Source organism: Cervus canadensis, chromosome 5 (genome assembly GCF_019320065.1).
Source record: "Cervus canadensis isolate Bull #8, Minnesota chromosome 5, ASM1932006v1, whole genome shotgun sequence".
Classification (NCBI taxonomy): Eukaryota; Metazoa; Chordata; class Mammalia; order Artiodactyla; family Cervidae; genus Cervus; species Cervus canadensis.
Window position 1 is genome coordinate 97113193 of NC_057390.1, and position 15799 is coordinate 97128991.

The following is a 15799-nucleotide window of genomic DNA, read 5'->3' on the forward strand; positions in this document are numbered from 1 at the left end:
TGTTGAGGGGCGAAGGGCAAGGTGGACGGACATGGGCAGCACTAAAGAAAACGCATACCCACCGAGGGCTTACTCTGCACTGGCCCTGCTCTAAAGCCCACAAAAGAAGTGTCTTCAGACTCACTATGCAGGTGAAGAGGACGAAATGTGGAGAGGAACTATAACACAGAGAAATCATCGCAGTGATTTTCAGAGGAAAGAAAATACACTTCCACTTGATAACTACACAAACCTCTTAAGCGGGTGCCTCGTCGTCCTCTGCTAAGAAAGAGAGGCTGAGAACTCATTTCATCCTGAAACTTGGGGGATTCTCTCATCACAAACACCAGGGATAAGGGAGGATTTCAAATCAATGCCTTCTCCAGGAAACATAAGTGTGGTGGGCTATGTAAACGGCTGGACAGACAGTCAGGCAAGCAGTCAGGAGTCTGGCTCCTGGGGAGGCACTGGTCAGTGCACGGGGCTGACCTCACCTATGGGCAAAATCGGCCATCAGGGCCCCAGGTACTGAAATTTACACAGACCCATTCACAGGAAACTCCCTGGAGGTCTAGTTAGAACTGAGAGCTTTCACTGCAGGCACTCAGGTTGGATCCCTGGTAGGGGAACTAAGATCCCACAATTCGCAGGGCGTGGCCAAAAGAAAATAGACCTCCACTCACAAACAGAATGACAAATGTGCGGCACCCTTTGCTATGCAGTCATTAATCCACATCACCAAGAATCCACGGACGGTTCTTCCAGGACACAGACAGTCCAGCTGGGTCAGGGCTCACGTTAACAGTGGCAAGGAAGTCAGTACCCTGTTTTTTCCCCTTTAGACACAAATGTAAGACATATATTTAGAGTGCAGACATTCAACAGGCTCTCTGACACAGGAGTCAGCATCTCAGGAGAGAGTCTAGGGCTGACCTGGAGTGCAGCATCATCCAGGCACGGCTGGCAAGTGAAGCGGCAGAAAAGATGAGCTGGCCCAGAGCAGGCCTGAATTACAGAAGAGAAGCACGAGGCACCTCACAGCCCTGCCCCCGCTCAACCCACCACCAGGAGAAGCAGCTGAGAAAGTGGGCAGGCGGGACATCAGATTGCTTCCACACCGTCAATGTGCAATTTACCTGGAGGAAAAATGATACAGGGCCATTTCCTGTCTCCTAACATCCCTGGAAGAGAAGAGAAAGTGCCCTTTGCAGGCTCTGGTTACAACCCACAGAAGGCTTTGGGCAAAACACACAAACACACACACCTGATCAGCCCAGAAAAGGCTACTGTAGGACAGCCAAAGCGGGACTCAAGATGAGTCCCCCCAACGCCCACCCCGGGCAGAGTGAGTCCTGGAGGGCACGTGTGACACACGTCCAGCAGCCTCTGCCCCTGCCCAGGGCAGCTTCTTAACAGACTTACTGCTCCTTCAGAGGAGGAGGAGCAGGGAATCACAAGTCTGATTCCAGGCCACAATAAAGTGGCAGTTTCCAGAAACCGCAACCAATAAGCGGAACACAGAGATGTGGAGCTAGGCCAAAGCCTTGGGGTGGAACCCATTTAGAATTATGGGGGCCTCATGTGATTTTCACGAGTATCTATACTCGTGTGTTCCAGGAGGCTACCCTGTCTAGAGGGCCCCTGGGAGGGAGTCCTCCACGAAGGGCCCCTGGGGTTGTGCTCTACCCTGGTCTGGTCTGGGATGCTCTGTGGCGGGCACAGCAGGACACACAAGGGTTGCACCTAAGACCTGACCGGACGAGACTAGCTCTCCTCCACTCCCGGGGTACACGTTCACTTCCAGAACCATGGAAACGTATGAACGAGTCCACCGTTCTTTGCCAGGTGAGAGATGACCTCAGCTATCATCCAGCCCACTCTCCACTTTACCAACGAGGCAGCTAGAACCCAAAGGAGCAAAGCCACAAGCACTGGGGCCCACGGCTGGACAACGCACAGGCAGAACCAAACCCCAGACTCTCGAGACCTCTGTCCGATATTCCCACGACAACCGTTGCCTCACCAAAGCCTTACCTGCGCTACCAAAGGGAGTGAGAAGAGGTGCTCCCACCACACACGCACACTACACCCGGGGCACTGCCCTGGGTCCCAGGTGTATCACACTCATCAGTCCTCACTGCAGTCCCGTAAGGGGGACGTGTTATCATCCACTTTTGACTGATGAGCAGGCTGAGACAGAGGGATGTGTCCAACTCGCCCCAAGTCCTAAAGCTGGGGCCTCAAACCCAACAGAGTCCGACCCCAGAGCCCTGCTAGCCACAAGCATCCAATTCACAAACTGGATATAATCCAAGTGCTTGTTTTTACACAGGCCCACATGTGCGAATGTTCCCCTAAAGAAATAACACTAGAAATCCTTGACTAGCCTATGGCATTCTCCCCACCAGATAAGAGACCACAGACCAACCTGAACTCTGAGCTCTGGGAGCAAGGCCTCCTTGACAGCCTCAGGGAGAGGACTCCGCCTCAGCTCACAGCGATGGTCTGCCCTGGGCCGGCCACAGCCCTGCTCACCGGCTTCTCGGCCGTGCCCTCCTTCCTCTTGTGGTTTCTTTGCAGGCCCTTCATGCTGCCTTTACCGCCCCTCAAATCCCACGTCCCATCCACACCCCTGCCTCCTCATCACAAGGTCACCAAGAGGCTAACTGCCTTCCTCACCAAGCTCCCAAACCCTCACCCCATCTCCAGGTTTTATGAGGAAATATAGCCCCCTCCCACAAATAGATACTAACGTGTGAGCTGTTGATATCTATGTCCAGGCCTCCTTAAGGGGAAAAGGTTCTGATTACTTAAATGAACTTCTAATTTGCAGAATTTCAGATGAATACACTGAAGCCTCGTTTGGGAGGTCGGGTGATAGAGCGGAAACCAGTGGAAGACAGGCCAGCATGCCCCGAGAGTCAGCCCTCGTCACTGTCTTTTAAGATCATAATACCAGCCCCCAGAGACGACTTACTCTGTGCCAGGGAAGTGCTGTGCTTATATTACCTCATTCAGTCTCAAAATACTTCTCTGTGGTGGGTACAGCTGTCGTCCCCATTTCAGAGAACAGAAAACTGAGGCACAGGGAGGGACACTGCTCGGCTGTCAGGTGGCAGAGCCGCGAGCTGAGCCACCGGGGCCAACTCTGGAGCCGACGCCCTGAGCCCTGAGCAACACTGCCACTGCGTGAACACACACACACACACACACACACACACACGGGCTCCGCGTGCCCGGGAACGGCAACTACCGCTCGTACACACTTACCACACGTGAGTTATCCTAAGGCACGACATGCACTGTCCTTTCATCTTCCCTCTCACACTATCACGCAAAGAGCTGCACCGCTCCCACTTTACAGATGAGGAAATGGATGCTTTGAACAAGCCTGTCCCGTGTTCAAGGCTCAGGGTATAAGTGTGGAGGTGGATCATATCTTGGGCAGCCCAACTCCAGAACTCAGAGTTAAGTCTCGACGTTTCTGGCTGTATCTGCCTTCACTTCTGAATCCAGCAGTACCTAGGAACCCAGGAGACTGGTTTTGTTTGGCTGGTTTTGTTCTGTTTCGTTGGTTACTCTTTGTTCTTCTCATGATGCCCCCACAGGGCTTGGGGTGGGGAGGGCAGCAAGGGCGCAGGTTCAAGGCCAACCAGGGAAGACTCAACTCTAGTCAAACTCTAGGCAAATTTGTGCTGAGTGACAAGGAGTCATGGGGGACGGGGGGGGGGGAGGTTGGGGTGAAAGAAAACCTGTAAGAATGGTACCGGGGAGCTCTGCTAACAATCAGAACAAACTGAAACAGTGCCTAATCCAAAGTCATGACTAAAGCTTGGGGGATATTTTAGTGATTTTCTTTCCTCATTATGTTCTGAATGAATCTATATTCCCTGAGTGAGTCGAGGGCCTGGTGGAGAGAAAAACACTAGGAATGTAAATTAGTTATTGGTAATAAATACAAATAGCTGTGAAAAGAAGAGAAGCGAAAAGCAAAGGAGAAAAGGAAAGATATTCCCATTTGAATGCAGAGTTCCAAAGAATAGCAAGGAGAGATAAGAAAGCCTTCCTCAGCAATCAATGCAAAGAAATACAGGAAAACAACACAATAGGAAAGACTAGAGATCTCTTCAAGAAAATTAGAGATACCAAGGGAACATTTCATGCAAAGATGGGTTCGATAAAGGACAGAAATGGTATGGACCTAACAGAAGCAGAAGATATTAAGAAGAGGTGGCAAGAATACACAGAAGAACTGTACAAAAAAGATCTTCACAACCCAGATAATCACAATTTGTGTGATCATTCACCTAGAGCCAGACATCCTGGAATGTGAAGTCAAGTGGGCCTTAGAAAGCATCACTATGAACAAAGCTAGTGGAGGTGATGGAATTCCAGTTGAGCTATTTCAAATCCTGAAAGATGATGCTGTGAAAGTGCTGCACTCAATATGCCAGCAAATTTGGAAAACTCAGCAGTGGCCACAGGACTGGAAAAGGTCAGTTTTCATCCCAATCCCAAAGAAAGGCAATGCCAAAGAATGCTCAAACCACTGCACAATTGCACTCATCTCACACGCTAGTAAAGTAATGCTCAAAATTCTCCAAGCCAGGCTTCAGCAATATGTGAACGAGAACTTCCAGATGTTCCAGCTGGTTTTAGAAAAGGCAGAGGAACCAGAGACCAAACTGCCAACATCTGCTGATCATCGAAAAAGCAAGAGAGTTCCAAAAAAACATCTATTTCTGCTTTATTGACTATGGCAAAGTCTCTGACTGTGTGGATCACAATAAACTGTGGAAAATTCTGAAAGAGATGGGAATACCAGACCACCTGACCCACCTCTTGAGAAATCTATATGCAGGTCAGGAAGCAACAGTTGGAACTGTACATGGAACAACAGACTGGTTCCAAATAGGAAAAGGAGTACGTCAAGGCTATATATTGTCACCCTGCTTATTTAACTTATATGCAGAGTACATCATGAGAAACGCTGGCTGGAAGAAGCACAAGCTGGAATCAAGATTGCCAGGAGAAATATCAATAACCTCAGGTATGCAGATGACACCACCCTTATGGCAGAAAGTGAAGAGGAACTAAAAAGCCTCTTGATGAAAGTGAAAGAAAAGAGTGAAAAAGTTGGCTTAAAGCTCAACACTCAGAAAACTAAATGGCATCTGGTTCCATCACTTCATGGCAAATAGATGGGGAAACAGTGGAAGCAGTGTCAGACTTTATTTTGGGGGCTCCAAAATCACTGCAGATGGTGATTGCAGCCATGAAATTAAAAGACGCTTACTCCTTGGAAGGAAAGTGATGACCAACCTAGATAGCATATTAAAAAGCAGAGACATTACTTTGCCAACAAAGGTCCGTCTAGTCAAGGCTATGGTTTTTCCAGTGGTCATGTATGGATGTGAGAGTTGGACTGTGAAGAAAGCTGAGCACCAAAAAATTGATGCTTTTGAACTGTGGTGTTGGAGAAGACTCTTGAGAGTCCCTTGGACTGCAAGGAGATCCAACCAGTCCATCCTGAAGGAGATCAGTCCTGGGTGTTCATTGGAAGGACTGGTGCTGAAGCTGAAACTCCAGTACTCTGGCCACCTGATGCGAAGAGTTGACTCATTGGAAAAGACCCTGATGCTGGGAGGGATTGGGGGCAGGAGGAGAAGGGGACGACAGAGGATGAGATGGCTGGATGGCATCACCGACTCGATGGACGTGAGTTTGAGTAAACTCCGGGAGCTGGTGTTGGACAGGGAGGCCTGGCGTGCTGCGATTCATGGGGTCGCAAAGAGTCAGACACGACTGAGCGACTGAACTGAACTGAATAAATACACTGAGTGTGATATTTATTTACCGACAACACACCAGGTGGGAGAGTTAGTCAGTGGTAGTGCACCGGGCGGGACAGTTAGTTATCGATAATACACCAAGTGGGATAAACTCTAAGAGGCTGATGGTGCTGACTTATCCCAGATAGTTTTTGCTACCACGGCAGCTGCCAAACACCGGACATGGGGTGCTGTCGCTGAAATGAGCCTGACTCCATCGACTCCAGAAGGCTTCACCCAAGCCCAGCCCCTTCTGAGTGCTGGCTGTCAAGTCAGCTCTCTCAGGAAGGCACCCTGGGTGACAGGCGACACAGATGAAACGCCAGCCGTGGCCCTCAAAAAGCTTACCGTCTATTCACCAACTGACCTCACCTTTCCTGTCAAATTACCCTTCTGAAGCCTGGCCCTAGCCTCCACCACAGGACCTCAGAATTTTCTCTCGTCTACAAGTAGCACAACTAGATTTCCCAGTAATGGCCCCAAATGGAAATGCCCTGATCACACTTCATCAAAAATACAAGCGCACAAACCACAAAAGGGGTTGTAAATTAAAAATTCAACAGAAAAAGCTCTATTTATTCTTTCATTCATTCAGTGAATCATAAATGAGTGTGCACGGAGTGCCCTGCTCGGCTCTGGGGCGGGGCTTCCCCCAGGGAGCCAGACGGACGCGGTCTCTCTCCCCCGGGACTTAAGAGAGGACAGCGCACTTCAAGGAAAAAGGCTCCGTGCTGCAGTTTGGACCAATCCCAGCACCGTTAGCCCCGATGCCCAAACGTCAAGAGCACCGTCGAGGCTGGATCTGCAGGACATCAATGTTACAGCAACTTCAAGCTGCTGAAAAACCAGATTCTGGTGAGAACAGCTCGGGAGGGTAGAATGGGAGAAATGGCTGTAGACTTTCCCACCGAATATTCCTGGAATAGAAAGTCACTCTTTCTCTAATAAAAGTGAAAAATTAAGCATGCAAAAACAAACAAAAAAAAGGCGGCGGCAGCCCCTTCCCCAGGGCCTACTTCCTAACCCTAGGAGACACTTCTGGAGTCTTTGCTGCTTCAAACGTTACCAGGGAGGCACTGAGGTCTTCAAGAAATGAACACAGTCAAAGCTGGAAATCAAGGCCTGGTGAGGAGACGCTGGGAACCTTCGGAAAGGGGTCTTAGAGGAGTCAGTTCAGTCTAACGCTCGGCATATCTGGGCGCAATCAGTGATGGGAAGTCCACATCCGCTATCTTACAAGGACAGCGCTGACGCCAATTATTTTTTGCCCTCGTCAAGAGAGCTTGTCATCCCTCTACAGAACAATTATCTATAGGTGCATCAGAGTTGAAAGCTACATTCCTTCCCCAATTCAGCACGGGGAAAGTGCTGCTCACAGCAATTTGACATCATTTCATTAGATTAGATTAATTTTTAAATGTGTTATCCTAACAATTATGCCAACTACCATGTAATTAATATTCCGACTGACTTTACAAAAATTACAAAATCCCCTAAGAAAATAATTAGTCAGTAAGCGTGAATAAGACTTCTCTTCAGCCAACAGCACATAAAACAGAAAGTTCATCACATAATGGGTGGTATCAAAGCCTTTCCCAAACTTTCTTGATTCTTAGCCAACAGTGTGGAAAGCTGACATTGGCAAGTTACCCCAAAATCCACTTAACATATTAATGCACCTACTGGTTTAAACTCTTGGAGAGTAAAATGATGGAAGCATCTGCAATTAAAAAGCTCTTTTCATGTGTAGGAGAGGCAAGACAAACACCTATCATTGCTTCCTGCTTCCATTATCCCACTTGGAAATTAGAATACTGGTTTATTTCTTGGGGCTACTTCTTGAGTTTATTAAAGACATGTACCTAGGCTTCCTTACCCTCGTTTTCCTCTTTTCTTTCAAGGTCAAAGTACAGCTTTCTTATAACAGATTTCAAATCCTTCTAGAGTAAGGGCAGTATAAATAAGCAATAGCCAAACAGCACATTATGTACCGTAACAGAAATAAAAAATATGTCTTCTCTGCAGCCCACTTTGGATAACTGGCAGGGGCCACTGCGCCCCACGACAGAGCTGAGAGTCCAGAGGGAGCCTCAGCAGGAAAGAATGCAGACGGTGATTAGCGATGTCTGCCCTGGACAAGAGCGACAGTCTGAGGACCAGGGGCCATGTATTTGCTATCTCCACCCTTCAGTAAACCACTAAAAATGAGTAAAACATGATACAGATTCATGAATAAAATATAACACATGAATTGCTCCTGACAAGAAGATTAAAGGGAGGAGAAAATGTTTAGTACAGTCAAAACCTTAAGCCAAACGGGATTACAGCATCAAGTTTTAGAGTAAAGAACACCGGGCTAAGTCAGGAGAGGCAAATTCTAGTCCAGCTACGAGGCCATGGGCAGGGTGGTTCATGGGGCCTTGACCTGCTTGGCAATAAAACAAGGGGATAAGCTGAACATCTCTGACTAATTTTCCTTATTTTGCCGAGAAATGGCACAGGGGTCCAAAATGCCCTCCCTGCTGGGCATAGAGAGCTAGTGAAAGAACAGTGACTTCACAACATACACCAGGCCAGGACGTGACTGAAACCCAGATACCACTCACGCTACTTGGGCGGGGCTTACACTCTGACACATTTCTACATCTAGTTTTAACCTGCAGCTTCTCCAGGACAAGGATTTCCACATACATACTGCTTCTTTCCCCTAACACATCCTCCTTTGCATCTGAGAGGGGAGAAACAGGGACTTCTAGCTTAATATTCTATTAAACTGGGCAAACAAAACTACCTTCACTCAAACGGTAAGTGTCATCACTTTGATTTAAAACCAGCCATTTCCACTGGCATCTTGGGCACTCGCAGCTTCGAGATCAGCCTAAATCTTCCCACCACTGAGAAGTCTCCACCACTTGAGCCTATTCTGAGAACATTACCCACATGATACATCAACACAGCTTCCACATCCAAAAGGCATGACCAGGCGTCCAACCAGAAATAAGTCACCTACACATCAGATCCCACCCAGTCACCAAGTGAACTCATGCAGAGATGCCCACGCGAGCCCCTGGGGAAACAAGGAAGCTCACACAGGACAGCCTGAGCGGGCAGCGTTGTCTGTGTGGGGCCTCAACGGCCTGGTGTCTGGCCCTGGCAATGCCCCAGACAGCCCTGACTCTGTGTCTGTCCTGCACCCGCTCCTGCCTCTATCCACGCAGCCCCAATCCCTGCGTTTCAGCTGATCTGCACTGGGCAATCAGAGAATCCCACCCGCTGAGCTCAACAAGCTGTCTGGGTAGACAGGGGCCCCTACTAAACAGGGCCGGCATCCGTTTTCAGCATCTGGCGTGGACACCTGGAGATTGCCTGGTAGAAGGACCACACAAACCTACAGCTGCCAGACTGTCTTTTCCACCACTCGGAGACACCAGGCCAACACTGGGAAGCGGGCATGCAGAGGGCAGGAGAATGACCGGTCCCCACACCACCTGGGCACCTGACGCTCAGGACTGAAGTGGGTTTCTGTCCACAGCAGCCCAAGGCTGGAGGACAGCCCTTACAGGCTAAATGCACGCCTCCCGGGTTCACGCTCCTGCCCTAGTGTCCCACGATAAATCGCTTCTCCCTGCGTCTCGGATGCAGCTGCCTGGGTCCCACTGCAAACCAAAGAATGTCAAATACTCCCACAGACAAATTCAAAGGAATAATTCTGCACACCAGAAACACTGCCACGGTTCATCTGTCACCTGAGACCCGAGAGTGAAAAGAGGAGGACGATGGGTAACTGGAGGGGGAAGGGCGGATCACAATCAGCAACGCTAAGAACAATTCTCTCCAGGGAGCAGCAGCCTAGTGAGGAAAGCTTCCAAAATCGTTCCAAACATATACTCTAGCTTTCCATCAGCAGCGGAAAAGCAAACAAAGCACAACACAGCAACCCACAGCACCCAAACAAGAGGAACCTGCGAGTAAACAAACTAACTGCTGCCAGCTTATGGGCCTAATTGTTCCTGTTATTTTTACACTCCAACTTAGTTTTCTGTTCACAGCTGTCCCAGGGTCTCCGCCATGGGGCTACCGCGAAGAGCAAATTCTATGGAGAGTGTGCCCTTCCGTGGGGTCGCAAGCGTCAGACAAGACTGAGCAACTGAACAACAGAGAGCGTTTAGAGCAATCGCCTGCAGACGGGTGCAGAGTAGTTAGAGAAGAGAGCATTAGGAGGTTGGGATTAACATATACACACTACTGTATGTATGGAGTAGGAAATGGCAACCGACTCTGGTATTCTTGCCTGGAGGATTCCATGGACAGAGGAGCCTGGCGGGCTACAGTTCACGGGGTTGCCAAGAGTCAGACATGACTGGGCAACTGAGCATGCGCTGCTGCTGCTGCTCACTAGTGTCCGACTCTCTGCGACCCCACAGACGGCAGCCCACCAGGCTCCCCTGTCCTGGGAGTCTCCAGGCAAGAACAGTGGAGTGGGTCGCCATTTCCTTCTCCAATGCATGAAAGTGAAAAGTGAAAGTGAAGTCGCTCAGTCATGACTGACTCTTCGAGACCCCATGGACTGCAGCCTACCAGGCTCCTCCATCCATGGGATTTTCCAGGCAAGAGTACTGGAGTGGGTCGCCATTGCCTTCTCCAATGAGCATGCACTACTATATATAAAATAGATAATCAGCAAGGACTTACTCTATAGAACAGAGAACTATTTTCAATAGTTTGTAATAACCTATGAGTGAGAAAATCTGAAGAATATATACATAGATAGATATGTATGCATCTGAAATTAATATGATACCATAAATCAACTATACTTCAATTTTAAAAAATATATGGAAAAAAAGGACAGTAAGAGTGATTTATCAAACAGTCCTCTAGACATGTTCCATCAGCAATGGGGAAGGCAGGCCGAGCAACAAAAACAGAGTGAGCAGCTGCACTCACAGACCACCAGTCCTTCACCCCCTGGGAGCCAGGAACCCCTCTGACAATCTGATGAAAGCTAGGAAGTCCCTCCCAGAGAAACACACACGCACAGCATAACACTTTGCATGTGATTTCATGGGGTTCATAAAAACTGCTCTCTAACCCAGTTTCCCGGTTAAACACACCTGAGTTTGGACTTTTTTAAAAATGTAATTACCTGAGCATCATGATTAATTTCTGAGACTTCAAAGGACTATATAATCTCTCCCAGGGACAGTCTAAAACTTCCAACTCTGTAACCCCATGCCAAATCAAGAACAAAAAAAGGAAAGAAAAACTTACCCTCACTTTCTGCCTTTACGAAATGTAAGAAATCTGCTTTTTCCTGTATTAGCTTCATTTCTGACATATCCCCCTTACCTTGTTTGACCATTTGTATGCCTGGAGGAGCTGACTGTACAGAGGGGTTTTGTCCTGCACGGGATCCAGACTTAACAGCCCGCTGTTATGGAGAGGATGGTTCTCAGAAGGCTTGCCCACCAGGTTGCTCAGACGTTCCAGCTCACTGAAAAGTAAACAGATGCAGCAAGTAAGCCTGAGTCCACTGAAACTCCAGTTCTTAGCCTACTACAGTGGTCCGAGACTGTTCTTCAAACTGCTCATCATAAATTTAAGTCCCTTAAGAAGAAATACTTTCTGAAAGGTTAAGAAAACAAGGGCCAGGAGCTTCCCTAGTGGTCCAGCGCTCAACAATCTGTCTTGCAATGCGGGGGACACGGGTTCAATCCCTGGTCAGGGAACTAAGATCCCACATGCTGAGGAGCAATTAAACCCACTCACAACAACTGAGCCCGAGCACCAAATGGAAGGTCCGAGCGCTGCAATGAAAGGTCCCACGTGATGGAACGAAGATCCCAAGTAAATAAATAAGTATTAAAAAGAAGAAGATGACTAGAGCCACTTGAGAGAACCCCTAGCTGGGTGCTTATCCAATTTTACAACTGAGCTCTCTAGCACCATTCCAGAGGAGAACAAAGGTTAAGAGCAATGAAATCAACAGGACTCCTAAAATCAGGATTGAACAACTCAAATCATTCTTTGCAAGGCCGGGGAAGGGGAGGGCCTTCTGGAATTTCGAAATGAGGTATAACACTGCTTCTCACTAAGAGTTTTCAGATCCACACACAGATCATTCTATTTGGCAGTACAACAAGTACCTGAATAAATGATGATTATTTACCATTCACAGAGAGAGAGATTTGTACATGGTGCTTCACAGATGGTAAAACTTAACAATAAAGAGATAAAATAAACAAATGGGAAGACACCACAGAGGGGGCTGTGTCAAACAAACACGCTTCACTGTAGCAGGAGAAAAAAAAACCCTAGAGCAGCTTGGGAAAGAGAGCCAACAGCAAAAGCACATTCAGGAGCACGTTCTGAGGGGCCAGTCCCAGAGGGTCAACATAAGACCTTAGGAACAGCTTCTCCTGCCATGTTCGTCTTGGACTCTTCAGCCACTTTTCTCTTCGCACTGCTGTCTACAGATTTATGAAGACAACGGGGTGAGATCAACACTCTTATTAAACTTTCTACAATGCTGACGGGTATCAACACCCTGCACCTTACCAAGGAAAGCCCACCAAAGAGGAGAAGAAAGAAAGGGAAGAACCACTAGCATCCAGACTCAGGCAGGGCAAGTATTAACTGGAACTTCGCCAGAGAACAGAAAGTAAGTGTGGGACTGAGGAGGGGCTGTGCCCTCCTGGCTCTCCCCCAGAAGAATGGCAACTACTTAGAGGAAAAAATAAATAAATAAAAAGAGGCTCCCATCATTTGGTCACCACCTCCTCTTCCATTCTACCTCCTCCTTCCATCTGGTTACTAACGAGACCAAGTTGAGGAGACTGAAAAAAAAAAAATCCAGCCACTCCAGAAATTACAGGATGAGTAACTCACCCAATGATTCGCCTGCTAAGGTCAGTTTTGAGAAGTAAAAGACAAAAATCCTGCAATTCTAACCTCCCTGAGAAGGTCTGACTCTCATAAGGATGGGAGGGCACATGACCAGAACCTATTAAAAACTGCCTTTTATGTACCAGGCATTTTACAAGCATTCTCTCACTTCATTTCACTGATAAAGTAGAAGAAGTTAACCTGTTAAGAAAGAGAAAGAAATATACAATCCTTAACCCTTAAGGACCACAAATTAGCTTTTGTTGGGAGGCCCAGGGTGGGGGTGTGGGGATGAGGCGTTTAAGCAGAAATTAAGCTGGTTAAGCCTGTGATGAGGTCTCTTTAGAGGCAGGAACTTAAGAGAAGCAGTGAGAGTGGGAGTGAAAATAGTGGTCAGGTGGTTAAGGGGTGGGGTAGAAGAAAAGAGAAAGAAGCCTGTTTCATCATGTCTTGGGGTGGGGTATGGACTGGAACTGATGAATTCCAGGTTCAGGGAGGAAAACCTGTGGCCAATTAGGTGGAATACACTTGACTCTGGGGCACCGCTGAGCAGGTCCTTTTTGGCACTATTTGATCAGACGTGGTGGAGCCCAGAGGGCCCACAGGTGGGAACCCTGACGAGCCGAGAAGACGAGTGGAAGTTCATGGGAAGAGCACGTCCCCTCGTAAGGAATGGAAGGACCACAGAGGAGGTACTGGGCGGCGGGAGTCAGCCAAGAGCAGGACGCCAAGAGAAGGGAGAAGACAAAGCGGGGATGGAAGATGAGGAGGCCCTGAGGGGCAGGGAGAGGCTTGGAGAGGAAAGAGAGGGAGCAACGAAAAGAAAGAGCAGCCCGCGACTAAGGAGACTCCCGCGGGGGTGGGACAGGGTAGGAGGTCCCCGAACCCCCGCCCCTTCAGCCGGTACCTACTTGAGGTCCCGGTTGACCGAATGCAAGTTGTCCTGGAAGTGCGCAATGAAGGCCTTCTCCCGGCCCTCCAGCGTCTCTTTGTTCCGCATGCCATCCTTCAGGCAGTCGAACACCCTGCTCACGCTAGAGCGGAGGGCCTGAATGGCACTAATGGCCTGGGCAAAGGCCTCCAGGTTGACACCAACACTTAGCACGTCCGCCATGTTGCCGCCGCCACAGCCGGCTCTTCAAAACCGGCGAGCAAAAAGACGCGCCCTCTGATGACGCAGGCGCTAGAAGGGCGCTGGGAAATGTAGTTCTCGCGGGACTGGGCCGTCCGGGAGGTTTGTGAGACCACCCTGGGAGAGAGGATTTCCACTTTAAAGGAACGCGTGGGCAGGAAAGCGATCACCTGAATTTAGAGAAGTCGGGCTGCGCTCTTGGCTTTCTTCATGGTAACAAGGAAATACAGAAAGTTCCCTCACTTCCCCAAACTTGCACTCTTGGGAGTCATATGGAAATGAATTGCTCAGAGCAATAAAGGGTCCGTGGTGTAAAGGATTGAATAAAATCCTTCCATATTCGTAAATCAATGGGGGAGAAGGGAAATTTCTTCCCTACAGTAGAATGCCAGCTAATAAATGCAGAATGAATGATGGATAGAAAATTACTACTTGGCAACTGTTAGATTAATTATTGATTCAGATAGGAACTGAAGGTGCTAGGGGGTGAAAGGGTGAGGAATAGCAGCATAGTTACACAGTCTCAACGTTGCACCCCTCAAGAAACTTGCTAATTAAGAAGGAAAAAGTAATAATCCAGCAGTTTCCGTTCTGGCTATATAATAAAAAGAAGGAAAAGTAAGGTCTGGAAAAGGTATTCGTTATTTGTACGCCCAAGTTTGTAGCAGCATTATCCACAAGAGCCAAAAGGTGGAAGCAACCCAAGTGTCCATCCTGGGGTGAGTTCATTAACATGTGGCACATACACTCAAGGGAACATTTACTCAGTCTTAAAAAGGAAGGATGTTCTGACACATACTACAATGTGGGTGAGAGCATCCCCACTGGCTCAGCGGGAAAGAATTCACCTGCAATGCAGGAGACACAGGAGACTCCGGCTTGGTCCCTGGGTTGGGAAGATCCCCTGGAGGAGGGCATGGCAACCCAATCCAGTATTCTTCCCTGGAGACTTTCAGGGACAGAGGATCCTGGTGGACTGCAGTTCACAGGGTCACGAAGAATGGGACATGACTGAAGCCACTGAGCATGCCCAGACGCATTACATGGATGAAGCTTAAAGATGTTATACTGAGTGAAATGAGTCAGACACAAAATGATAAATACTGTCTAATTCCACTTATGTGAAGTACCTAGAAGAGTCAAATTCATAGAAAGAGAGAGTAGGATAGTGGTTGTCAGGAGCTGTGGAAGGGGGAAGGGGGAATCATTGTTCAGAGGACATAATTTCAGTTTGGGAAGATGGAAAGGTTCTGAGCATGGTGGTGACAGTTGCAGAGCAGTGAGAATGGACTTAATGCTACAGAACTGGACACGTCAAATGGTTAAAGTGGTCATTTTAGGTTATATATAATTTATCATAAGGTTTTTTAATTCAATAATGTCAGTGAGGGAGTGGGTAGGGAATAATAGCTTCACAGTGAAGAAACCTGGCTGACACCACGCTAACAGGAGATCAAGGTCAAATCACCAGTATAGGACAACCCACCCCCTGATGTGAGGCACAGATCACAACATGACTTCTGTGATGTTCCTGCCAAAAAATGCAAACCCTGAATCTGCTCAGGATGCCTGACAAACTCAGAGACATTAACAGCCCCATAAGAAAGAAAGGTGTTTTATTGTCTTGGGTTTATAGAGTTTCATTTTCTACCTTACTTTTCTAGTGTGGCCATTTATAGTGTTTCCTAAGGCAAAGGGGTAGAGATAGCAGGAAACGTCTAGGTGTGGAATTGCAAAAAATTCATTGAGTCTCACTGAGCCTCAGTTTTCTCATCTGTAAATTAGGTCTAGTAATCATGCATGCATGCATGCCAAGTTGCTTCAGTCATGTCTGACTCTTTGCAGCCCCATGGACTGCAGCCCACCAGGCTCCTCTGTCCATGGGATTCTCCAGGCAAGAATACTGGTATGGGTTGCCATGCCCTCCTCCGGGGGATCTTCCTGACCCAGGGATCAAACCTGCGTCTCTTGT

General features: G+C 48.2%; 1 protein-coding gene across 2 annotated transcripts in view; it reads right to left on the reverse strand.

Moving 5' to 3' along the window:
- MED27 (mediator complex subunit 27) overlaps nucleotides 1-13847 on the reverse strand; it is a 218208-nt gene extending 204361 nt beyond the window's left edge. The window contains exons 1-2 of one of the 2 annotated variants that reach the window (XM_043469913.1): nucleotides 13607-13843; nucleotides 11160-11304 (exon numbers count right to left, since the gene is read on the reverse strand). In XM_043469913.1, the coding sequence (XP_043325848.1) occupies nucleotides 11160-11304; nucleotides 13607-13809 (348 nt within the window). In that variant the 5' untranslated portion in view covers nucleotides 13810-13843. Of the gene's footprint in view, nucleotides 1-11159; nucleotides 11305-13606 lie in introns of both variants that reach the window. The other variant, XM_043469912.1, reaches the window with a different exon arrangement.
- Between the last annotated feature and the right edge of the window lie 1952 nt (nucleotides 13848-15799).